Genomic DNA, 26,283 nt, shown 5'->3' with positions numbered 1-26,283 from the left:
GTACTGTACTAAGCACTTGGAAAGTACAACTCAGCAATAAAGATACACAGTCGCTGCCCACGCTGGGGTTACAGTCTGGAAGTGGGGAGACAGACATCAAAACAAGTAAACAGGCATCAATTTAAATGGAATTATAAATATATACACATCAAAAAAGTGAACAGGCATTAATGTAAATGAAGAGATTATAGATATGTACATATATACACAAGTGCGGTGGGGCGGGGAAGGAGGGTAGAGCAAAGGGAGCAAGTCGGGGCGACGGGAAGGGTAGGGGGAGCTGAGGAAAAGGGAAAAGGGGAGCTTGGTTTGGGAAAAGGGAGGTTTAGTCTTAGACTATTATAATAGGCAAGAAAGCAAGCACTTGGTACAGTTCAGTGTACAGAGCAGGTATTCCACTACCATTGTTTGAGGGAAGAAAAGAATAAGTTAGAAAGATGGTGGCTCTATAACCACAATACCATCATCCTGCGTTGAAAGCAAAAACAAGTACATCAGCATTCTCCAAACTGTGGCTATTTCGTGGGGTCATATTTTCCTCGCGGAACGTGCGATTTGTTAGGTTCCTTTCCAGAATCCACCACGACACGAGGACTGATTGCTAGTTATGTGAAAACTACTGTGGAAAGCCCTCTCCCCCTGTTTTTCCCCTTACTTTTTTCTCTTCCCTTGTTCTTCAGGGCTTCCCTGTTCCCCTGTACCCCAAACCCGGCCTCCTGTTCATCCCCAAACAGTTCGTAACTCGCGATACCGCAGAATCCGTTCCTTGAAAATGTGGCTAAGTTACAAATTTCCTTTTTACAAATTGAGATACGATCCACCACCTGTGGAAAAATAATTCCTTTATGGCCGGCCTAGCGTTATATTACACATCCCTAAACTATGGCTTAATCTTTGTTAAAGTAATGCTCTCCCCCCTTTAAAGCCTTCTTGAAGGCACGTCTCCTCCAAGAGGCCTTCCCAGATTAAGCCCCACTTTTCCTCATCTCCCACTCCCTTCTGCGTCACCCTGACTTGCTCCCTTTGCTCTCCCCGCCCCTCCCCCCCAGCCCTACAGCACTTTTAATCATTCCTTTTGATGTCTGCCTCCCCCAGTATAGACTGTAAGTCCGTTGCGGGCAGGGAATGTCACTGTTTACTGCTGTATCATACACTCCCAAGCGCTTAGTACAGTGCTCCACACCCAGTAAGCGCCCAATACGCCTGAACGAATGAATGACTGATGTGAAGCCTAACATCAAAACATTAACTAAATGACTTATGGAGGTGTAGTCTTTGGAAGAGACTGCATCAGGAAGAGCTTCGGGGATAGAGAAGCAGCACGGTGTAGTGGAAGGAGCACTGGCCTGGGAGTCAGAAGGTCATGGCTTCGAATCCCAACTCCACCACTTCTCTTCTGTGTGACCCTAAAGGATGTACCTCTGGACTGAAAGAATCCTGGGAGAGGCTACAAGTCGTCCACACTTGTGTCCGTCTACAGAGGTATTCAATAGCATCGGTTCATGTATTTAATAAAAATAATTGTGGTATTAAGTACTTACTATGTGCTTGCGAGGCACTGTACTCAGCGCGTAGTAAATGCTTAATAAAAACCATAATTATTAATATTATTACCAAAGGGCCTGGGGGCATCCAAATCTTATCTTCCCAAGCACTTAGCACATAGTAAAGCACTCAATAAATACCAATTGCAAGGCCATGAAGGCCAGTGCATAGGTGATGGAGAAGGGAGGGAGAATAAGGTGGGGGAGATGAGAGGTTAGTCAGGGAAGGCTTTCTGGAGGAGAGATGATTTCAGTAGGGCTTCAAAGTGACTTGTTGCCATGGTAGGAATATGACGGACTTTATCACGAGGAATCTAGAAAGGCTTAAACCAAAAATAGAAAGACCTGATGCAGCCCTGGCTGTTCTGGGTCTTGAGATAAGTCCGAGAGATGGCAAAGCGCTTTCATTAGCAGGGACTGTGGCAGTTGGGAAGGAAATGGACGTTTCGGACACGGAGAACAACACTATATTCAGAAGAGCCTAAGGAAACGTTTGGGACCTAGCTTTCGATCTCCTTATTTTCATTCTGCTCTTACTTCATCACCTGCAGTTTCAAAGCACTTGGATAAAGCTCCAAATTGCTCCTGGTAAGCTTAACTGATATTTTAATACAATCTAACCAGATCAGAAATTCACTTCCCACAGGAAATAGATGGTTTCGTTACCAAATACATCTTGGAAACCAAGAAGAGATTCTAGCAATATGGATCGATGTTGGAGTCTGGCAAGAGGAAGACAGAAAACATCTGGCTCAGAATCTGAAAAATATATTGAACTTTTCAGGGTCAAAAAACTATATCAGTGCACTGCTAGAGAGGTGACATTGTTTCAGCCATGCTTTCGTAAGCAGGTAAGACTTCACTCCTAATCTGCTGCATACTTTTAAAACATTATCAGCAGTAAGGGCCTGGGGGTATAATAATAATTATTATTATGGCATTTATTAAGTGCTTACTACGTGCCAGGCACTGTACTAAGCGATGGGGTGGATACAAGCAAATCGGGTGAGACACAGTCCCTGTCCCACGTGGGACTCACAGTCTCAAACCCCATCTTACAGATGAGGGAACTGAGGCCCAGAGAAATAAGGTGACATGCCCGAGGTCACACATCAGCAGAGCCGGGATTAGAACTCATGATCTTCTGACTCCCAGGCCTGGGCTCTATCCACTATGCCAGGCTGCTTCTGTCTTTTTACTGTTACACTGTACTCTCCTAAGTGCTTAGTACAGTGCTCGCACACAGTAAGCGCTCAGTAAATATGACTGACTGAAAAAAAAAATTACTCTGCAAGCCTGACCTGTTCAATAGGTCTCACCTTTCCATGAATCCCCCTGCTGTGGTAACACAAGTGAAGAACAAATGATCAGACAAAAGAGAAAAAGAAGGGAGGACATAGCTGCGTTAATGGCGTGGCGTATGGCCCCAATGGTAATGAGATAATTTGGTTTGAAGTTCTCCTCGAAGTGGAGATACGCGGATAAATTAAGCACTCTTCGAGTACTGCATATCCAGCTCGCACGTGGCGAGACAGAAAAGCACGGTGGGCTACTGGAAAGAACAAGGGCCAAGGAGTCAGCGGACATGGGTTCTAATCCCAGTTCCGCCGCCTGAATGCTGTGTGACCCAGGGCAAGTCTCTTCACTTCTCTGAGCCTCAGTTCCCTCATCTGCAAAACGGTGATTCGATACCTGCTCTCCCTCCTACTTAGACTGAGCGCCCCATGTGGGACCCGATTACCTGCATCCAGCCCAGCGCTTAGTACCGTGCTCGGCACACAGTGCTCAACGAACGTCACTATCGTTCTGATTTTTATTATCATTAATAGTTGATCCACCAGGTCTGGGGCGGACCAGTAGAGAGAAATTGCGATTCTGGAAAGACACCTGCCATTTTCAACTGGGTGGCCGGCTGAGAATGCAATTCTGTGGCAAGCTAAAAGTGCGATTCGCTGACACGCGTCCGTTTTGCCCCGAGTCAAAATGAAACCCAACGGCTCCCGGCAGTGACCTTGATGTAGGGGTGCTCCGGGCACGTGGTCCCCCACTGCCTGGCACAGCGTTCCTCTTTCCGGTGTTCGAAGAACTCTGGGTTGCGGAGAATAGCCACCCGCCGCCCCTCGAACATCAGGGCAAACGCCGTCCAGCCGTCCAGTCTCTCTTTGTCCTCCTGGGAAGCCGACAGGACGATAGGCACCGACAAGTTAATCACTCCCCCTGCGGGACAGAGGACAAAGAAAATGGAGCCGGCGTTATTGAACGCCTTGGAGACACTGACCCCGACATAACCGTGGACATGGGTTCGAATCCCGGCTCCGCTTGCCAGCTGAAAGTCACTTAACTTCTCTGTGCCTCAGTTCCCTCAACTGTAAAATGGGGATGAAGACTCTGAGCCGCACGTGGGACAACCTGATCGCCTTGTATCCCCCCAGCGCTTAGTACAGCGCTTTGCACATAGGAAGCGCTTAACAAATACCACCATTATTATTATAACCGCGACCTTCTTCCAGCTCCGAGAGCGGAGGGCTCTGCTGACTCTGAAATGCTGTTCGAAATAATTTGCATTTCTCCCTCTGCGTGCGCTTCTAGAGCAAAACTGTCAGCCTATTGCAGCTGCAGCAGGATTGTTTCAAGAATGTTTGGAGGCTGTTGAGTTGAAAGAGTTTCTGGGACACCTGAACGCTTATTTTAACACCAACTTTCAGGGCCTTGACTGCCCCACGCAACACCGCTGCAAAGAACAGGATGAAGACGGCTAGGCCTACAGCGATCCGCTCTGTCCCGTCTGTGATGGTGAAGGAGCCACAAGCAGCTCCCGGAACTCCGGGATGAACGACTGTAGCGTCATGGAATTGTCATTGGGTTTTTACTGGACTCTCAGGACAAGTGTCAGCCTTGAGAGCTTCCAAAACCTAGGGATGCTCAAGGAAATATCTTTGTATGCTTTTATAATACATGAACTTTTGAGGCATATTTCCTGTGGGTGTCCTCTACCTGCACAGATCGTGTCCAGTTGCACTGTTACGATTCTGGAAGCACACATTAATAATAATAACTGTAGTATTTATTCAGCGCTTACTATGTGCCAGGACTGTACTAAGCATTGGGGTGGACACAAGCAAAGCGGGTTGGACACAGTCCCCGTCCAACACAGGGCTCCCAGTCTTAATCCCCATTTTACAGATGAGGGAACTGAGGCACGGAGAAGTGAAGCGACTTGCCCAAGGCCACACGGCAGACAAGTGGCAGAGCCGGGTTACCTCCTCTTTGTAGCTAGTCCCACGGCACATCCCACCAGCTGCGCAGGGTCAGGAAATGTGTTGTAATCAAAGATGGATTATGAAAGCATACAAAATGATCATCTGCTTGCCCTTTGAAATCTCTCCAAGTCCCCACAGCATTTATGAACATCCAAAATTTATCTATCGCACCGATGTCTATCTTCTCCTTTACCCTAGAAGCTCGCGGTGTCCAGGGAATGTGACTACCAGCTCTGTTACAACGTACTTGCCCAAGCCCTTAGTACAGCGAGTGCTCTGCACACAGTATGCGCTCGGTAAATACGAGTGACGGATTGATATTTCCGCACCTCCGTTCGGAATAGAAGTCGGCACCTATCCCGGCCTCTTCCCAAGCAGGGATATACCCAGCTGACGGGAGTCAGGGGGTATCGCGGGAAGGTGGGAGGACTTGGGAGAGACCTGATCTTGGTCTCTCCCTCACTTGCTCTTGCTCTCACCCTAAGCTATTCCAGGAAGTTCCGTCTCCCTGGCCTTAAGCCATGACGGATAAACTTCTGCAAAACCCACAGGTGGAATTCCAACAAGCCCTTGGGAAACAAGAGTTAGAAAGGTTGAAAATCCCCAAGTCCAGAGAGCTGAAATTTTCCCCTTTAATACTTGAAACATCTTCCCGAAGAGAAATCTGGTCTTTGCCCTATTAATGTGCTTGGTGGGCTCCTGATGTAAGATTTTTTTTTTTCCCATTATGAAATCAGATCTTCCATCATTCAAACTGAGAGGCAGGACAATAGAGAGGAATTCTGGCCTTCCTTGGCTCCCTCTTCAGGGAGTTCATTTTGAAGTTCATTATAATTTCATTATGAAGTTTGAAGTTTCATTACGAGGCCATTATAATTCATATTATGAATTATTATTATTATTATTATTTGTATTACAGTCTGTCTCCCATGCCGGACTGTAACTTCTTTGTGGGCAGGGACCGTGCCTACCAATTCTGTTGTGTTGTACTCTCCGGAGACCTTAGTACAGCACTAGGTACACAGTAAGCGCCCAATAAACACCATTGATTAGTTGATAGAGATAACCACTGATAAGATGCTTGGGAGCCCCTACTCACGGACTGCCTATTATAAAACCTGATTCTGGGCTCCAAATCACTGCTCTCAGTCGATCATATTTATTGAGCACTTCCTGCGGGCAGAGCACTTGCAGTGCTTGGGAGAGTACAAGATAATAAAATTGACAGACATCGCCCCAGTCCACAGCGAGCTTACAGTCTAGAGGGGTAGGCAGATAGTAATGGAAATAAATTACAGATATGTACATAAGTGCTGTGGGGCTGAGAAGTGGGGAATAAAGGGAGCAAATCAGGACGACGCAGAAGGGAGTTGGAGAAAAGGAGGGCTCAGTCGGGGAAGGCCTCTTGGAGGAGAGGTGCCTTCAATAAGGCTTTGAAGTTGGGGAGGGGGATTGTCTGTCGCACATGACGAGGGAAAGCGTTCCAGGGTAGAGGCAGGATGTGGGCGAGAGATCGGCAGCGAGACAGACGGGATCGAGGACTAGAGAGTAGGTCTGCATTAGAGGAGCGGGCAAGGGGATTGAGCGCTCTCAAAGCCGACGGCAAGGAGTTTCTGTTCGATGCGGAGGTGGATGGACAATCATCCTGAAGAGTGGGGAAACACAGATTGAACAATTTTGTAGAAAAATGATGTTGGCCTTACCCTTGCAATTAAGCATTTGTTATCGAGCTTCTTACCGTCCAGAAGGCAATCAAAATGCAGGCACTGCAAGTATTCCCTCTCCCTCATAAAGCCGTTCAGTGGAGTTGCCCAACCTTCTGCCAAAACCTGTACCCACTGCATGTCCACCTAGTAGAGGAAACACACTGTCAATTCAAAAGCCTCAAAAGAGCCCCCCAAAAAGCCCACAGAAAAAGAATTCTACCCGAAAACCTGGTGACCTATAAGGACTTGGATTCCAAATCGGTCATTACCAACATCCCAGGAGGGTGGTAATCTGTGCAGGGCCACATATCCTCTGCTGACTTGCTCACACCACAGTGGGAGGTGGAGTCTTTAATGGGATATTGAAAGAGGACAAGCATTTCTTCCCTATTCTTTGTGCAACATTCAGCTGTTAATTATTTCCATCCCGGATCCACTACCCGGGCCAAAACGACCTCTAAGTAGGACCAGTTGTGAAAAAGAAAAGCATCCTTTTCATTCCACATAGATTTCAAAACCCGGCCATCCTCGGTGTTCCTAGCACAGTCCGCCGGGACTTCTGGATGCTAAATGGGTGATAAACAACATGCCAATCGGAGAAATCACTGTAGTCATTTAACAACTTGAGATTCCCAGCCAGAAGGCTCGAAACTAGCCAATGACAGCAAGTTTATAACAAACCGGGCTGTCAATTCACAGCAAAGTTTGTTACCTTCTTAAGCCAACCAAGGTTCATAAATAGACCCAAATATTACGACATAAATTAACAACAGAGAAAAACATAAGACCCAGTTAATTGTTACAGGATCTGGTCTTTCAACACTTCCCTTTGGCTTTTCGCTGTGGAAAATGAAGTTGGAAATATGATCCTTTTTTTTTTCCATGTCCGCTGACTAGTATAAAAGTCAACGCAGCGGCAACTGTATAAACGTATGGATTTCTTTCTTATTCATATGTGATCGCTACCCTGTCCTTTACTGACAAGGCTGAAGTCAGATTTCAACAGCAATCTCCTCTAAGCTGCAGGCTCGTTGTTGGGCAGGGAACGGGCCGGCCAACGGGCCGGAGAAAAGTGTGCCATCCACAGTAAGCACACAGTAAATACCACTGATGATGAAGATGAAGTTGCCAACTCTTCCTTCCAAGGTTTCGAGACTTAAGACCTCTAGATTTTGAATCCCCGCCACCCCAAGTTGTCTTAGGAAGCAGACGACATAAAACTGAGCCCCGACCTTATTGATTTCCAGGGCCGGTAAGGTTTCCGCATCCGTTTTAGCCAGCTGAAGTTTGTTTTCCGGTACGTACAGCTCCTTGACTTCATAGGAGGCGTCCACAGGCACGATGTCCTTGAGAAAAGCAAGGAAGAAGTACGATCGAAATATTTATTTGGGTACAACGCTTACAAAAGACATTTTTGTTCTTGCAAAAGACACGGGCCTTCTTGGTTCTGCTCATATAACTCACTCTTCCCGCACTTACTGATCCACGAGAAACCATTTCCGGCGGCTTCACGGCTGGCACATTCTGGAGCAGATGCTCCTCACCAGAGTGCCAGTTAAATGGAATTTACAAGGGAGAGGGAAAACCTTCCGGAAAAATCTCCAAATTCACACAGCCTTCTGGGATAAACTCAGAGCGGCCTATTGGACATGCCACGCGGAAAGGCGTTTCACGAGGCTTTCCGCGATTCGTTTTTCTTCTCTCCACATCACATCCTGCTCCCTTTCTTCTCAGCACTTGCGTACTCTCAACCTTGAGGTGCACTTTTGTGTGTTTTTTGTAATTACTCCACGTCACCTCCCTCCTCGTGAGCAAGGATCACATCTGCTACCTCTTTCGTTCGCTCCCGAGAACTCGGGGCGGGGCTCCGCACTCCCAGACTCTCAACAAATACTATTATTTCTTATTATTTCTATACTAATAACAATACTATTATCACGTGTGGCCTCGGGCGAGTCACAACTCCTTTGTGCCTCAGTTACTTCATCTGTAAAAAAAAGAGGGATTAAGAGTGTGAGCCCAGTGTGGGACTCAACTTGGATCTATTCCAGCACTTAGAACAGTGCTTGGCATGTAGTAAGCACTTAACAAGTACCGTTATTTATTATTATCATCATTATCCGATCGACAGATGTTCACAGATCCATTCGGGCCTAGCCAAAGGGGAAATGGTCAGTGCTCAGGTGCATCAAGCAGAGGTGAGTATAAAATGCCCTATTCCACAAGGCCTAGATTCAACTGTGCCCTATCACTCATAAAACAGAAAAGACTAAAACACACTAATTCAGGAAATGTGGAACACAGGCAGATGAACATGGCCATAATAGGAACAGGGTCCGAAGTACTAGCCAAAACTTGAAATATGTACTTCATATTCGACAAAATATTCACGTCTTCATCAGGAAATGCATTCTCCAACAGTGAAGTGCTGTTTTTCCTAGCCAAGTTTTCATGCCAGAATAATTTTCTTTAGGAAAAAAAAAAAGGCGGACGCCTGTGCTTAGTCAGGGTTCTTTTTCGGTTGCATGTTCTCTTCACGATTCTTGGGTTTTTAAGTTAAAAATGAAACCAATGATATGTAATATGCTTGTGCCGTCTGAAGGATTTTTAAAAAATGCTCCTAATAAATTCTGTATTCATTTTATACCAAATGGCTGTCCAGATGAAAGTTTTTCTGGAGAGGTGCATAAATGTGACATTTACTGGACTAAAAAAAATGGAAAAAAGAAACCCACTAAAAGCCACATACATGGTATGAGGATACACTTGGTAAGAAACGGCACTCGGTGACACATAAAGGAACATGAGAAGAAAGAGAAAGAATGCGGGGATCCAAGGAGGGGGGAGAAAGCATTCACGTTTCAGTGGCCTCTGGCATTCTCTGGTGGCCGGCAACCTGTCACCGGGGATCACAAAACCACTAGGTCACTTCCGAAGGGCTGATTGAACACCTCAAAGGGACATGCAGCCTCCCCCGGACTTCCTACCACACAAGAGCCTTCACTTTTATTTGGGATTCGTTAGGATTTCCAGAGACACGTTCTGTGATTGGAAACAATATGTTCCTTCCAACTGGCCCGTAAAATAGCTTTATTTCAGGCAATTTCCCTTAAAACAAAAACAGATCGTGGGCCAAACTGGTAGCAAATAGCTTCATGCCTAAGACTTCACCTCGGTCCTCGGAAGCCCAACAGCTACAGAGCGTTTCGCTAGTGAGTAAAACACCAAACGGGAAAGTCTCCTGGGGGAATTCCTGAATGTCTTTCCCGACCGCGGACGATCAACTTTGAAAGGGGACGACATAAAAAAAGCGATTTCTGTGGTAGGCAGCTCCGGAGGCTCCAGCAAGGTGACTGAGCCTGTTTCTTGGCAACAACAGCTAAGCCGGGAGAGTGCCTTTTCCACCTCTTGAGAAATTCTGGATGAAATCCCCCAGAGGGAGACCTGCGTCGAAGCCGTATCTTTTCATCACTCCATAAGGGTTTTGAGTGAACTGGTGTTTTTACCATCAGAATGAGAGGCAGAAGAAAAATACACACGCTCTGGAAGGAAGAGCCTTGTGTTTCCAGTTTAATCATAAACCACAACGAACAGGCCAAAAACACTTCCGATGATGAAATTTAAGTCATCTAGAGATGTGAGGGCTATTTTACACATAGCTTATTTCGCTCGCCGCCTTTTCCTCCGCCCAGAAGAGAAAAGATATGGCTATTAAACCAAAAAAGTATGTGGAAATACCCATTCTATTCCCACATTAAACGGAGGAGTTTCTCCCTCTACTTTCCGCACTTTATTCTCGAGCCAAATTTGCCTTTGAACGTTAGGACTTATTCAGATTTTATGTAACTATTAAATTTCTATTATCTAAATGACATACATCGAAGCGTGAATACCAAACAACGCTGCCTTGGCAACACTTTAAAACTGGGTTGTGAAGCCTGTTTTTTATGTGCAGCATAAAATCCATTTTAGAGCATTAAACCACCATTGCACAAAAAGACAAACCTTTAAATAATTTATTGCACTCGTAAATCTGGGGTTCCTGGTAGATTTAAAAACAGTATTTAAAACATCACTTTAGATTAAAAACAGCAGAAAGAAGTCGACATCCTTAAGCCACGTGCAGCCCAGTTGCAAGGCAATGCTTGCAGGCCATCTAGTGACCACTTTGAGGGTTAGAAAAATAAAATACGTCCCTTAACAGTCGCTAGCTAGTCCTCCAAAAGGACCAACGTGGCTTTCGGCAGACTTAAAAGGTAAGCGGAGAGAAAGGGGGCATCAAAATTCTATGCCAAGCTGACATTCCACACTAGGCTGTGACCGAGTCACTGACGAACTGAGTGCCTTTGAAGGTAGAGGGGCAAAAACCTGACTGGAGTGGGCCGAGAAGGGAGTTGGCAGCAGGAAAGGGAGAGTACTGAGTGTACACCATTCAGCCGAAGAAACTGGTCAGAAACGGGAAGTAGAAAAGGGCATCCGGAGGAGGACCTGGGTTCTAATCCCGCTCCGCCGTTCGTCAGCTGTGTGACGGTGGGCAAGTCATTTCACGTCTCCGTGCCTCAGTCCCCTCATTTGTAAAATGGGGATTAAGACCGAGAGCCCTGTAGGGGACAGGGACCATATCCAACTCGATCGTTTTGTGTCCATCCCAACGCTTTATGGCATAGAGTATGTGCTGAAAAATACCTTTTAAAAAAGGATAAAAAGGGGAGAGGAGTCACTTGCCAGTGAATGTTCGAAGACAGTGACGAGGAGGCAAGGAGCGGGAGACAACTGTTTTAACAGGTGAGGGAGGATAGGGTCAGTGGGGCCTATTGGGGGGTGGGAGGGAGGGTAGATTTAAGGAGCAAGAGGGAAATCCCCTGAGACACAGCTGGGAAGGAAGAGAAAAAGGAAGGAGTAGCAGGGTAGTGACGAGAAGGCCGAGGGGCTTGGCAAAGACCCCGCCTGATGGTTTCTAGATGACCAACAAAGTAGCTGGCAACATTATCGGGGTTGGAGGGAAGGCTCTGGGGGCAAGAGTTTAGACTACTTGGTGGAGGGTCATGGGCACGGGAGTCAAGGAGGAAGAGTTGCTGAGGAGAAGATAGTCCTGGATTGTCATTCACTCCATCACTGTTATATACTGAGCGCTTATTGCCTGCAGAGAACTGTACCGAGAGCTTGGGAGAGCGCAGGTGCAATAAGACTTGGTAGACGGGTTCCCTGCCCACAAGCGATGAATCTGACATGGCGAGACCAAGCTCTGTGCCTTCGTTCGCCAGAGGCACTCAGATTGAGCAGGAGCAGAGAAAGTGGACTGTAGGGGTGACCCGAGGTTAGGAGGTCGGTGGTGCAAGATGGATGGGAGGAAAGGGGAAGAAGGAAGGAGTTGGTTTTGCTGGAGCTTTTTTTTCGTTTATTTTAAACATTCAAGCTGAAAATATTCCGGGTCGCTTCCTTGGTAGCATCCAAGTGGGCGGCAGGGCTCGCCTTCCAAATCCAAATGTACCGTGTGGATCTCAGTCTCAGACTGTTCCCCCCACCTCGCTTACGTCCCTCCTTCAGGACGCCTCTCCCGATTCATCCACAACAATAATAATGTTAGTGGTGCTTATTAAGTGCTTGCAATGTACCAAGCACTGTTCTAAACACCGGGGTAGGTACAAGGCAGTCAGGTAGGACCCAATCCCTGTCCCACATGGGGTGCAGAGTCTTAACCCCCATTTTACAGATGAGGTAACTGAGGCCCAGAGAAGTGAAGTGATTTGTCTAAGGTCACACAGCAGACAGGTGGCAGAGCCGGGATTAGAACCCACGTCCTCTGACTCCTAGGCCCGGGCTCTTTCCAGTAGGCCACGCTGCTTCCCACCCAAGACACATCAACTCCATGAACACCCTTGGCACTTATGCAATCTGTTTTAACCCTCAGTATTTATATTTACAATACTAAATATAGCATTTAAGCGCTCTGCAGATTGGACAAAGTCCTTGTCCCATAAGGGTCTCAGAATCTAAATGAAAGGGAGAAACCTTCCATTTTATTAAATATTATCAATCACTTATTTATTCATATTAATGTCTACCTCCCGATCTGGACTGTAAGTTTGTGGCGAGCAGGGAATGTAACTGTTAATTCTGTTTTATTGTGCTCTCCCTAGTGCTTGGTACAGCGCTCTGCATAGAGTAAATACTCAGTAAATACCACTGATTGATTAATCGCTATGTTACAGATGAGGAAACTCAGGTACAGAGAAGCACTTAGTGTCTCCCGCTTTCTCTCCAAGGCAATATCTGCATTCTGCACCCTTAAAGATAAAAACAATTCTTGGGGACTGTTGGGTTTGGTGATGGTATAATTAGGTTTTTGTGCTTTTTTTTCTCCCGAGACCTTTGCTTTTGGCTGGCTTCTTCCTTCAGATAAACTTTTCACCTAACAAATGGGGTCTATGGCTCCAACTTCAAAGTCACCAAACAGAATGATTTTAAGTGAGAATTAAACAATCTAATGATTTTTTGGCATCCCCGAGCATGGGCAGGGAGAAAACATCAGAGAGTAGATGAAAGTCTTCATGTGTCCTTCCAAGCCTGGCACGACTGAGCAGGAAAATAGCTTCCATGTCCTTGGTGATCTCTATCTGCGTGACGGATGTGTTAAAGCTTAAAAAACATACTGTCCGATAAACAGAAAGTCTCCAAAGGGAATTTTAAGACTCACATGTAGGACTAAGACTTTTTATTTATAGAAATAGAAGGTAAGCCCCTGAAAATCAGCTTTATTCTCAGGGGACAATGACTACAGAAATAAAAACAATCTTCCACCACGAACCCTTATGGAACTTGTTCAACTATTAGCAAAGATAACATTTCCCCCATCAAAATGGCAAGGGAACAAAACAATAAAACATATCTAAGAATAACAGTATTAGTACGAGAGGCAACCACTTTTCCTCCGTTATTATTTTTCAAACTTCCTAACCTATTTCAGGTTTACCAATGGTCTTCAGACCTAGTGGAGAGCTCAGGCCTAGGAGACCCAGCTTCTAATTCATTCAATCGCATTTATTGAGCACTTACTGTGGGCAGAGCACTGAACTAAGCGCTTATCCACTTGCCTGCCGTGAGACAAATGGACATATCACTTGGACCAGTACCTCAGTTTCCTCGTTTATGAACTGGGAATTAAATTTCTGTTATCCCTCCCCTTTTGAGCCCCAGGTGGGACAGGACTAATCTGCTTTCATTCAATAGTATTTATTGAGCGCTTACTATGTGCAGAGCACTGTACTAAGCACTTGGGATGAACAGGTCGGCAACAGATAGAGACAGTCCCTGCCGTTTGACGGGCTTACAGTCTAATCGATAATGTCTGCCCTGATTGTATTCAACCCAGGACTTAGCATGGTGCATAGTTGGTTTTTGTTGAGCGCTTACTATGTGCAGAGCACTGTTCTAAGCGCTGGGGTAGACACAGGGGAATCAGGTTGTCCCACGTGGGGCTCACAGTCTTCATCCCCATTTTACAGATGAGGTAACTGAGGCACAGAGAAGTTAAGTGACTTGCCCACAGTCACACAGCTGACAAGTGGTAGAGCCGGCATTCGAACCCATGACCTCTGACTCCAAAGCCCGTGCTCTTTCCACTGAGCCACGCTGCTTCTACAATTATTAATGGCTAACTTCACCCTTGAAGCAACCGACTTCATTCCCTTCAAAGCTCAAGGGAAGCGTGGATGAATATTCTAAAGAATTATCATGCTCTTTCTCTAGCACTAAGCACTAATGGAAGGCAATCATTACTGGTCATACTGGCAAAGCAGTGTGGCCTAGAAGAGTCAGAAGCCCTGGGTTCTAATCCTGATCCATCACTTGATTGCTCTGAGACCTCGGGCCAAGTCACATAACTTCTTCGAGCCTCAGTTACCTCATCAAAAATACCTGTTCTCCCTCCTACTTAGACTCTCGGCCCCATGTGGGACCTGATGATGCTGCATCTACCCTGACACTTACAACGGTATTTGGCACATAGTAAAAGCTTAAATTCCATAATTATTATATAAAACTCCCTGGCTGCCTGGTTGAACAGTAAGCTGGTTCCCTTCTCCTGTTCTCCCCGGAACGCTGGGGGCTTTAAGGACCCTCAACTAAATCAGCAATTAGTGCGTGATGACACGTCTCCGGCTTGTGCCAACTGCGATCGATCAAAACTGGGGGTGCCCCAGTGTTATTCAGTGGCTTACTAGGCTAAATAATAGTTTTCTTTTCTTAGTGTCCAGGAAATCTTCCCATTCACAGGGGACCTCAAGGCCCAAAATAAGAGGTCCGGTCGGACACTGTTAGGCTGCTTTCCAAACTCCCGCTGAACTACCCAGGTTTTCCTTGTCTTGTGACAAAGCCTAAGAGTGATGAACTTACAATGGAAACCCTCTTCCTGGAGAAGAGAGTTAGCTGGCAGGATTCCACGAGCCCAGCTGATTGAACTGCCTCACAGAATTCCCTCTGCTAAAAGAATCACTAATTTCCCCTTGAGTGAAAATGAGAAATTCTCCGCTACACCGACAAGACGGGTGATTCCGTGCATCCCATTCTCTCAAATTTCAGTTCAACACCGACCCTAGTGATTGACCCAACCAGTAAAGCAGCATTCCAGCCATGGGACAAGAGGGGGGAATTCGCATACACCCAGTGAAGAATTCAGGTTTCAGTTCTAACAATCAATCAGACTACATGCTAGCTAGTTTTTGCTACTAAGATTATCCCAAAGCTCTCTTCAGTATTTTGGACTTGGGAGGGGGAAACGGGGAGGAGGAGATGAAAGGAAACGAAGAGAGAGATAAAAGCATGGCACGGTGGATACAGTCTGGGCCTGGGAGACAGAAGGTCATGGGTTCTAATCCCAGCTCCACTACTTGTCTCTTGGGTGATCCTGAGCAAGTCACTTCTCTGAGCCTCAGTTACCTCAACTGTAAAATGGGGTTCGGGACTGTGAGCCCCACATGGAACAGGGACTGCGTCCAACCTGATTTGCTTGTATTCACCCCAGTGCTTAGTACAGTTCCTGATGTAATAAGTGCTTAACAAATACCCTAATTATGTGAGCCCCACATGGGACAACCTGATTATCCTTTATCTCCCCCAGCGATTAGAACAGTGCTCTGCACATAGTAAGCGCTTAACAAATACCAATATTATTATTATTATTAAATATTATTATTACTATAGTGTTCTGACTTCAAGCCACATGCTAACAGGCTTGACTGTCCTCTGAAGGTTGGTTCAATGCAATTCACCACAGTTAAACAACCAGTTGGTTTCATATTAAGTCATTTTCAATGGTCAAACTGATGGATGTACAAGGAAAGTTGCTTTAACATTCCTGTTTTAATGGGGACCCCGAAAACTCAACCACTCCAATACCAAATGGATCGTCTCAGTAGTTAACCCGAATCCCTGAGAGAGGCTGGATGTAGCCTAGAAGCCCCCAGTTGGATAAAGCCGAAGGGACAGAGAGTCCGAATTCTTAAAAAGGGCCACACTTAGACTAGGCAACTTTTATTTCAAAAAATACGTTACCGGTGAAATAAAGCAGGTTTGCAGAAGAATTTGTTCCGATAGAAACAAGGATGAGGGAAAACTGAAAGGAAGAGACGGTTCCTTTATTCTGCTTTAGCAGTGAAATTGTTTATTTTGTAATGGTATTTGTTCACTTTGTCATCGATCATCATCGAGTAAACAGCTGGGCATAGTCTTTCGTCCATGGCCTCTATAATTAGATTTAAGGGGCTTCAAGGGTGACCTTGGACTTTTCCCCTCTGTCCCTGATTGGCTCGCTTCTCACAATTTTTTTTTTTTTAAAGGAAAAAAATAAAATACCTTGGGGACTTCAATGTCCAGTGCAACAATCATTGGATTTGGGGATTTTTATTTTATTTTATTTTTGCATGATCTGGAGTGAATATCCACTATTCAGGCTAATTTAAAATCCCAAGAACTACCTCTTCATTAAAGAAAGCATGTATTTTCTCGCTCCCTCCCGTGCTGTTCTATCCTTTAACTTTCTAGGCTTATTTAAGTTTCCTGCACATAACCCTCACTTGTTTTCAAGCACACCCTTACTCCCACCCCATCCATCTGCACTGCTAAATTCTAAGGGTGAACAATGTCTCTCTCCTCTCCTCTCTCTTTATCTCTCCTCTCCCTGCCCCGCCCGCCCAAGGCCCAATTCCTAAACTCATCTCCACTGGCCCCCACACCTATCATAATCACCATCGGGACCTCCAAAGGGCCTGTGAGGCACAATAATATTCTCACTTCAGACCACAAAAAAATGTTTTTTGGTGGAGTTTTTTTTAAATGGCATTTGTTAAGCGCAAACTATGTGCCAGGCACTGTGCAAAGCCTGGGGGTAGATACAAGATAATTAGTTGGACACAGTTTAGGTCCCACAAAGGGCTCACAATCTTGATCTCCATTTTACAGATGAGGCACACAAAGCTAAGTGACTTGTTCAAGGTCACACAGCAGACAAGTGGCAGAGCAGGGATTAAAACCCAGGTCCTTCTGACTGTCAGGCCTTTGTTTTGTCCCCTAGAACATGCTGCTACTACAAGAACTTCATGGGCCTTCTCTAGCTATATGACGATCAATCCCTGTTTTCTAGTGCTACCGGATTTTTTCCACTCTACTTTGCAATCTCGTCCCTGAAGGAAAAAACTGCAATTACTTGCTTTGCGCATACTGACCTTAGGAGGATACTCCCTTACTTTCATCCTTTGTTCCTCTAATGCTAAACTTCTCTCTGTACTTCGATCTTGCCTAGCTCACCACCGACCTCTCGCCTACATCCTTTCTCTTGCCTGGAACCCCCTCTCAGCTCACATCCAACAGACATTTACCCGCCTTCGAAGCGTGCCTGAAGGCACATCTCCTAAGCCCTCCTTTCCTCTTCTCCCATTCCCTTCTCCGTCGCCCTGACTTGCTCCCTTTATTTATTCCTCATCTCAGCCCCACATATCTGTGATTTATTTATTTATATTAATGTCTGTCTCCCCCTCTAGACTGTAAACTGGTTGAGGGAAGAAAATGTGTGCATTTATTGTTATACTGTACTCTTCCAAAGTCCTTGTACAGTGCTCTGCACACAGTAAGCACTCAATAAATACAAATGACTGACTTACTAAACAAAGGGTATGAGAAAACGAAAATATATCTTACGAAGGAAGAGAAGTAGTATACATGGGAACAGAACGAAGAACTACAAGGTAACTTGACATGGAATTAAGTAAGAAGCATAATTTACTATTACCATGGTTTCATTTACTAACTTTTTCAATCAAGGAAGGATTGTTAAAAAGAAATATCACTTAGCACACGTTAACCACACGCTCGAGAGTGACGAGGCTTGTCCTGTACAGAAGGAACTAATCCCGTTACATGGAAAGCCGCGCCTCTCTCCACCTCTTACCCTTTCTTGCAGAAGCTCCACAACTTGTTGGATACAGTCATTCACATCGCAGGAGTCTGTCTTCAGCACTAATTCGGGGGCTTCGGGCTTTTCGTATTCGGAGTCGATCCCAGTGAAACCTATAAAGACACAGGACAAGGAAAAAGACTGACACATTCTTTTATAACGCAAGATCCTCGTGGGCTGGGTACGTGTCGACCAACCCTGTAGTACTCTTCCAAATGCTTAGTACAGTGCTCTGCATACAGTAAATGCTCAATAAGTGCTCAAAAAACACGAGTGATTGAGAAAGGCAACCAGTCAGGGTGCTGGCTACCTCCTGGCCTCCAGCTCACCAACAACAGCCTGGTTGGATCTCGGGCAAGTCAATCAAATTTATTGAGCGCTTCCTGTGCAGAGCACTGTACTAAGCGCTTGAGAGAGTACAATCTAACACTGTAACAGACACGCTCCCTGCTCCCAGCGGCAGTGACAGATAAGCCTCGATCCTGAGGCCGCGAACCCCGGGATTCTGGCTCCCTCTCATCCCAGCCGTGGGAAACCAGACACATCTCTGCCTTCTGCCCGTTCAAATGCCAGGGAGCTGCAGCCGGGTAGAGAAAAAATAATCACGATATTAATGAAGGTATTTGTTAAGTGCTTACTCTGTGCCAGGCCCTGTACTAAGTGCTTGGGTGGCTACAAGCAAATGGGTTGGATGCAGTCCCTGTCCCTCATGGGGTTCACAGCAAGGACCGAGGATCATCAGTTCTCTCCTTCCTCAAGTTGCTCATCTATCCATCTGGCCCTTTAGTTATTACTCCTGGGTCTTAAACGCTCCTCCCACTAGCAACAATTTATCTTTTTCTAGATGGTTGCCCCCCTCCACCTCCCACTGGAAGTCCCCCTGAGACAGGGACAATGTCTGTCAGTTTATTCCGTTTTCTCTCTAGCTCTTAGCATGGGGCCTAGGACACAGTAGCCCTTAGCAGGTACCATAATTCACCGAGAATCTAAGTATCATGCCGGCAGCTGGTGCAGGATCACTCAGGTGTTTCTCAGTTCTGGTTGTCTGCCTTGCATTCATTCATTCATTCAACTGTATTTATTGAGCGCTTACTCATTCAATAGTATTTATTGAGCGCTTACTATATGCAGAGCACTGTACTAAACGCTTGGAATGTACAAATCGGTAACAGATAGAGCCAGTCCCTGCCCTTTGATGGATTTACAGTCTAATCGGGGGAGACAGATAGACAAGGACAATGGCAATAAATAGAATCGAGGGGAAGAACATCTCATTAAAACAAGAGCAAATAAATAGAATCAGGGTGATGTACATCTCATTAACAAAAGAAAACAAAATAAATAGGGTGTGCAGAGCACTGTACTAAGCGCTTGTACAATTCGGCAACAGCGATAATCCCTACCCGACAACGGCTCCAAGTCTAGAAGCGGGGAGACAGACCACAGAACAAGTAGACAGGCATCAGTAGCACAAGTAGACAGGCATCAGTAGCATCAAAATAGATAAATAACTGTCAGTTCCAAGATTTCACTGACAGCAGATCCACACGTGAGAAGCAGTGTGGCCTAGTGGGTGGAGCCCGAGCCTGGGAGTCAGGAGGACCTGGCTTCTAATCCCGACTCCGCCACATCTCTGCCAAGAGATGGTGTGTAAGAAGGAACCTGGAAACTGAAAATATAAATAACTCCGATTGCTTACCTTTAATTTCCCCAGCTCGAGCTTTTTTGTACAGTCCTTTGACATCCCTCTGTTCACAAACGTGCAAAGGTGCGTCAACGAACACTTCAAAAAATGGCAAATTTGCACCTTCGTGGATTTGTCTGGCGTTATTACGGTCCTAAAGAAAACAGAAACCTTTCAGAGAGGCAGGAAGAAAAGCTAATACATTTATGCATTAGCTATGCATTTCGACAGGGTTTAACAATATTCCCGATTTGCTTTTCCTCACGGTTCCAAGAGCCGTGTCTAACCCGTGTCCGACCTGATGATCCTACACCTACCCCAGGGCTTAGGACGGTACTTGACGGATAGTAAGCGCTTAAACGTATACCACAGTTAGAACAGAAGGCATCGTCATCTTCCAGGGGAGAAACCTGAAGCAAAGAGACTTCTTGCTGTAGGCGAATCGGTGAGAGAGGTAGCCACATCCTGAGAGGCTTTACACTGGAGACTGAGTTGGTGAGGCTGAGCCTCAGCACCTTTCCAAACTGCTACTATGACGATCAAAGCACTTACCCTAGTCCACTTTGACTTTTGCAGACTCTTTGCTGACTTCCCTGTTTCTCCCCATTCCAGTCCATACTTCATTTTGCTGCCTGGAACATTTCTCTAAAAAAAACATTCAGTCCCTGTCTCCCCAGTCAAGAACCTCCAGTGGTTGCCTATCGACCTCTGCCAACAGTAACTCCTTGCGGTTGTTTTTTTTTTACAGCACTTGATCTCCTCCTCCATCTTACCTCACTGATTTTCTACTACGTTCACTTTGCTCCTCCAATGCCCACCTACTCGCCGTACCTCAATCTCGTCTACCTCGACATCGAACCCTCAGCCACATCCTCCCACTGCCCGGAACTCCCTCCCCTTTCACACTCAACAGATGATCACTCCCCCCACCTTCCAAGCCTTATAAAAATCACATCTCCTCCAAGAGGTCTTTCCTGACTAGGCCCTCATTTCCCTTTTTCCCTCTCCCTTCTGTGTCACCTTTGGATTTGTACTCTTTATTCACCCCACCCTCACAGCACTTAAGTACATATCTGCAATTTAGATTCCCTTCTAGACTGTAAACTCCTTGTGGGTAGGGAACATGTCTACTACCTCTGTTCTACTGTATTCCCCCAAAGCGCTTGACTGAATCATTTCCAGTTCTGGAAAGCTATAGATAGGTGATGCCTGAGTTCTGACAAAGGGTCTCGGTCCCAACATGCAATAAATCCACCTCACTCACGCATTTGCTCTGATGCTACAGAAACACCCACCCGGTTCCAAGACGGTTGAGAAAGATGAAATTTTTTTTTAAGAGGCTGGACGTGGCCTCGAAGCATCACCAGCTCTTAGACATCTGGATTTCAGTAAATCGTCATCATCCAAAACATCATTTGGCATCCCACATTGCCAGAAGTGTTCATCTTCTCCGAGAGACAGTAAACAAGCTCGGTAAACTTACTTGTGCTGAAGTCCCAGACTCCGGATATGATATCGACAATGACAATAATTCTGGTATTTATTAAGCACTTACTATTTGTGAGGCCCTGTACCCAGGGTTGGGTTAAATACAAAATACTAAGTCTACTAACTACTAATACTAAGTTAAGGAGGGAGAACAAGTATGGAATCTCCGGTTTGCACTGAGGCACAGAGAAGTGAAGAGACCTGATCGAGGTGACAGGTCAGACGAGTGGTAAAGCCGGGATTAGAACCCAGATCCTCTGAATCCCAGACCCGGGCTCTTTCCACCAGGTCACCCTTCTTCATAGCAAGCCGAAAGCCACGTAAAAGACGCCGATGCCAAAGCTGTTGGAATCCCGGGAGTGGAGAGTTTCATTTCACACCAACTTGAACAAGTGAGGGGGCACTCACGGAGAATGGCTCCCTAACAAATCTGCACATCCACGTCTCTTGCAATTTATTTAAATGTCTGTCTCCCCCTCTAGCTCACTGTGGGCAGGGAATGTGTCTGTTATAGTGTTCTCAAGTACTCGCCCAAACGCTTAATACAGTGCTCTGTACACAGTAAATGCTCAATAAATCCAACTGACTAATAAAAAGAGCAACAGCCTGAAGCCCCACTGAAGCTCCCCGGGTGAGCTCTGACCGGCTTCCCCAACACCTCCCCGGGGCCGCTGGCTAGTAAATCCGAAGCAGAGGAACAACCAACTCCTCGGAGTCTATCTTGCCTTCCACAGCGAGGAACGGGTTAGTGACAAAAAGGGACCTGGAGGTGTGGCGGGGGAGGACTGGTTTCCATCACCCTTCTCTCCCCATCTTCCTCCAGCTCACCGCTGCTTCAACCTCCAACTCCCAAAGGAGAGGCCTAGAAAGATGTCCACCAGTGATGCTGGGGTTTACTGGGCAGAAACTATGGAAAGCACCAAAAAGATGCCTAAAAATGTCTTGTTCGAGGGTTCTGCTGGGCCATAAGAGAGAGAGAGAATATGTCTGTATGTGTGCTAATGGAATGGGAGACTGCTACAGCGGGAGTTTTCCTTAATGTTGGGCTTGCAAGAAAACAAGCCCTGTCATAAGAAAACTGGCTGTACAAACTGGCTGGCCCATCCTCCCCCCGTGCTTTTTTTTTTATGGAATTTAAGCGCTTATTACACGTCAAACACTGTTCTAAGCGCTGGGAGAGGTACAAGGCGATTAGGTCGGACACAGTCCCTGCCCTGTGCGCTGCTCACAGTCTAAGCAGAGAAAGAACCCTCTCTTAGAGAGAGAACCTGGAATGATTCCAAACACAATTCACTCATGCAGCATGACTGCGCGGGAGTAAAAAGGGAGGGATAAAACGAGGAGGAGGAAGGAAGCAAGTGAGCCAAGAATTGGGACTTGAATGGCACTAGACAATGTTTTGCTTTGGTTGTTTTACGAGCTTCCCAACTCCCTGAAATGCGGCCTAGAGCTTTCGGCCTTTCCCAACAGGACATTTCCCTTGCTAGCTGACTGTCACGGTCTGGGCAAAATCCAAAATGGCCCACACGCACTTTCCGCTTTGACCCTTTGAGAGTTAACGTACTATAAATCACTCTTAAACAACTCCCTATATTGCTCGAGTTGCTTTCGGAAACTGCAGCCACCTCATGTCGCATCTAGCTTTCTTGGCTTCTGAATGGATACGCCGAGGGGGCATCCAACAAACATTCCATGTTCCTGGAAACAAACTGCTGCGTGGAAGTGTTCCAGACGACCACGAGCCAAAGCAATTCCCACTGTGATTCTTACCCTGCCAGCTCTGGAGGCCAGGATGCAGGGAGGGGAAGTGAGAGGTGAATGAAAAGCGGAATGGAATTATCTGAACTAATGGTAAGAAGACAAGTAAGTAGTGTTCAAGCGTGGTCTGGGAAAATAGAGAAGATAGAGAAAAGAGCAGGCCAGCTCAGAGAGGAGCGGTGGAAAAATAGAGGAAGACCCAGTCAGGGGAGAGAGGAAAAAGCAGTGATGAGGAAAAGGTGGACCCTAGGAAAGGAAAAAATGAAAAGAAAAGGAGAAAGGGAGAGAGATAGAGAGAGAGAGAGAGAGAGAGAGAGAGAGGGAGGAAGGTGACAAGGAGGAGGAGGAGGAGAGTAAACTCTGAGGCAGAGATGCAGGCCTGAGAGTGAGAAGGACATGAGTTCTAATTCTGGCTCTGCCACTTGTCTGCTGTCTACCCTTGGGCAAGTCACATCACTTCTCTGGGCCTCGGTCACCTCACCTGTAAAATGGGGATTGAGACTGTGAGCCCCATGTGGGACAGGGACTGTGTTCAACCCAATTTGCTTGTATCCACCCCGGTCCCTAGTACAGTGCCTGGCACATGGTAAACACTTAAATACCACAATTATTATACTTATTAAGGGGCAGTTAGAGGGAAGGAAGCAGAAGTGAAGCAGAGGGGAGAGATCGGGATGGGGAGGTGGACAAGGAAAAAGGAGGCTGGTCGGGGAGAATAGCAGGAAATGGAAGACTCCAGTTCCGACTGAAAGAGGGAGATGGAATGGAAACAAGAAGAGAACAGAGAGAGATTGAACAATACGGGGCGCCGAGAGGCAGAGTGGCAAAGAGAGATGGAGAACTGTTAAAATACCGAGACTATCAAGGGAATAGAAAGTAGCTTAATCGTGCTCCCTGAACAATTACAAGCACAAGTCGCAGAATTAATCTAGGTTTACTTTCAGGTGTCTTCCAGCGTACGATCAAAATCTATTGCTTTCTCGGGGACAAAGCATGTCCAGAAATCAGTAACTGGAGCCCTAGTCTATTCTCCAACTTTAAGAACTGCCATGGTTCAATTGGAATGAGGCGAGACCTGGGCAAGTTGCATAACTTCCCTGTGCCTCTGCTTCATCAACTGTAAAAGAGGGATGAAATACCCGTTCTTCTCTCTCAGTGCCACAGAGAAGGAGGACTTCATCGGATTGTATGTTATCTAACCCAGACATTACCACAGCGCTTCGCCTATAGTAAAAGCTTAACAAACTCCACAATTATTACAACTATTAATTAGATTACTAGATTACAATAAGGGTCCTTACACAACAAGCACTAGTTGAGGACGAGCACAAGATAGTGCTAATGATTAGGATACAATGATTAGCACACTAGAGGCGCAGCCTGGGAGTCAGAAGCACCTGGGCTCTAATGCTGATTCCAACACGCGTCTTCTATGTGACCTTGGGCAAGTCGTTTTCCTTCTCCGTACCTCAGTTACCCCAGCTGTAAAATGGGGATTGAAGACTTTGATCCCAAAGTGGGACATAGATTGTGTCTAGCCTGATTACCTTGTCTACCCCAGCGCTTAGTACAGTGCCTGGTCCCTAGTAAGTGCTTAATAAATATTATTTAAAAAAAAATAGTGACAAAAATATCTGCATTCATTCAATAGTATTTATTGAGCGCTTACTGTATGCAGAACACCGAAATAAGGGTTTGGGAAAGTACAGTACAACAATAAACTAACATTTTCCCTGCCCTAAAAAGAACATACAGTCTCGGGGGAAGTGCGGAACAGACAGCAATACAAATGAATAAATTACAGAGAAGTACATAAGTGCATTGGGGCTGGGAAGGGGGAAGGACAAAGGGAGAAAATCAAGGTGACACAGAAGGGAGTGGAAAAAAAAGAAAGGGGGGCGGGGAGCCTTAGTCTGGGAAGGCCTCTTGAATGAGAAGTGCCTTCAATAAGGCTTGGGGGCTGGTGGAGGAGCGAGGGGGAGAGGAGAGTAATTGTCTAACAGATTTGAGGAGGGAGGGCATCGCAGGCCAGAGGCAGGATATGGGCCAGGGGTCGGCGGCAAGAGAGGCGAGACCTAGGCACTGTGAGATGGTTAGCACTAGAGGAGTAAAGAGTGCAGGCTGAGTTTTAGAAGGAGAATAGCAAGGAGAGGTAGGAGGGGGCAAGGTGGTGGAAGGCTTTTGGTGAGGAGTTTTTGTCTGATGCAGAGATGGATGGGCAATCACTGCAGTTTTTTGAGGAACGGGGTGAAATGTCCCCAACGTTTCTGTAGAAAAATTATTCTGGGCAGCAGAGTGAAGTACGCACCCGAGTGGGGAGAGTCAGGAGGCTGGGAGGTCGGCAAGAAGGCTGATGAAGTCATCCAAACGGGACAGGATGAGCGATTGTGTTTACAGGGCAGCAGTTCGAATGGAGAGGACAGGGTGGATTTTAGTGATATTGTGAAGGGGGGAAACGACAGGATTTAATGATGGATGGACTGTGTGAGCTGACTGAGAGAGAGGAGTCAAGGATAACGCCAAGGTTACGGGCTTGTGAGACAGGAAGGATGGCGGTGCCGTCTCCAATGATGGGAAAGTCAGGGGGAGGACAACTCAAACTGAGGCTTGCCAACAATAAAAAGGCCTTTCCTCCGAAATGTGTTCATAAACACAACGCGACAGTGAGCCCAAGTTGAACTGAGTTTAGAAGAACGAGGTAAACCTTTGCCTAGCATTCACTTGGGATGCGGGTGGAATCCAGTAATGCTTTGGTTTTGCTCTACAGCTGGAGAAGCCGCACGGTCTCACGGAAAGAGTACGGGCCTGGGAGTCAGAGGACCTGGCTTCCAGTGCCAGCTCTGCCACACGTCTGCTGGGTGACCTTGGCCAAGCTGCTTAACTTCACTGGGCCTCAGTTCCCTCATCTGCAAAATGGGGAGTTCTCCCGTTCTCCCTCCTAGTTAGACTCTGAGTCCCACGTGGGACCTGATTATCACTGTTCTAAGCACTGAGGTACCAACAAGATATTCAGATCGGACACAACCCTGTCCCACATGGGGCTCACAGTCTAAAAAGGAGGAAGTAGGATTGAATCCCCATGTGACAGATAAGGAAACAGACAGAGAGTAATTAAGTGACTCGCCTAATAATAAAAATAATGGTGGTGGAACTACTTAAGTGCTATGTGCCAAGCACTGTTCTAAACACTGGGGTAGATCCAAGTTAATCAGCTCGGACACAGTCCCTGTCCCTCACGGGGCTCACACTCTTCACCCCATTTTACGAAAGAGGTAGCTGAGGCACAGGGAAATTCGGTGACTTGCCCAGGGTCACAGAGAAGACAAGTGGTGGAACTGGGATGAGAACCCTCTGACTCCCAAGCCAGTGCCAAAAGTCACCTCCTGAACCACGC

General features: G+C 46.3%; 1 protein-coding gene across 3 annotated transcripts in view; it reads right to left on the bottom strand.

Moving 5' to 3' along the window:
• The window catches only part of PAPSS1 (3'-phosphoadenosine 5'-phosphosulfate synthase 1), an 88,488-nt gene that overhangs the window by 39,763 nt on the left and 22,442 nt on the right, over positions 1-26,283 (bottom strand). For all 3 annotated transcript variants that reach the window (XM_029076681.2, XM_016227259.3, XM_007666758.2), the window contains exons 4-8: positions 19,659-19,797; positions 17,954-18,072; positions 7,743-7,856; positions 6,543-6,654; positions 3,556-3,761 (exon numbers count right to left, since the gene is read on the bottom strand). In XM_029076681.2, the coding sequence (XP_028932514.1) occupies positions 3,556-3,761; positions 6,543-6,654; positions 7,743-7,856; positions 17,954-18,072; positions 19,659-19,797 (690 nt within the window). The remainder of the gene's footprint in view (positions 1-3,555; positions 3,762-6,542; positions 6,655-7,742; positions 7,857-17,953; positions 18,073-19,658; positions 19,798-26,283) is intronic.

Source organism: Ornithorhynchus anatinus, chromosome 12 (genome assembly GCF_004115215.2).
Source record: "Ornithorhynchus anatinus isolate Pmale09 chromosome 12, mOrnAna1.pri.v4, whole genome shotgun sequence".
Classification (NCBI taxonomy): domain Eukaryota; kingdom Metazoa; phylum Chordata; class Mammalia; order Monotremata; family Ornithorhynchidae; genus Ornithorhynchus; species Ornithorhynchus anatinus.
The sequence above is the reverse complement of the archived record's forward strand: the minus strand, read 5'-3'. Positions and strand labels throughout refer to the sequence as shown.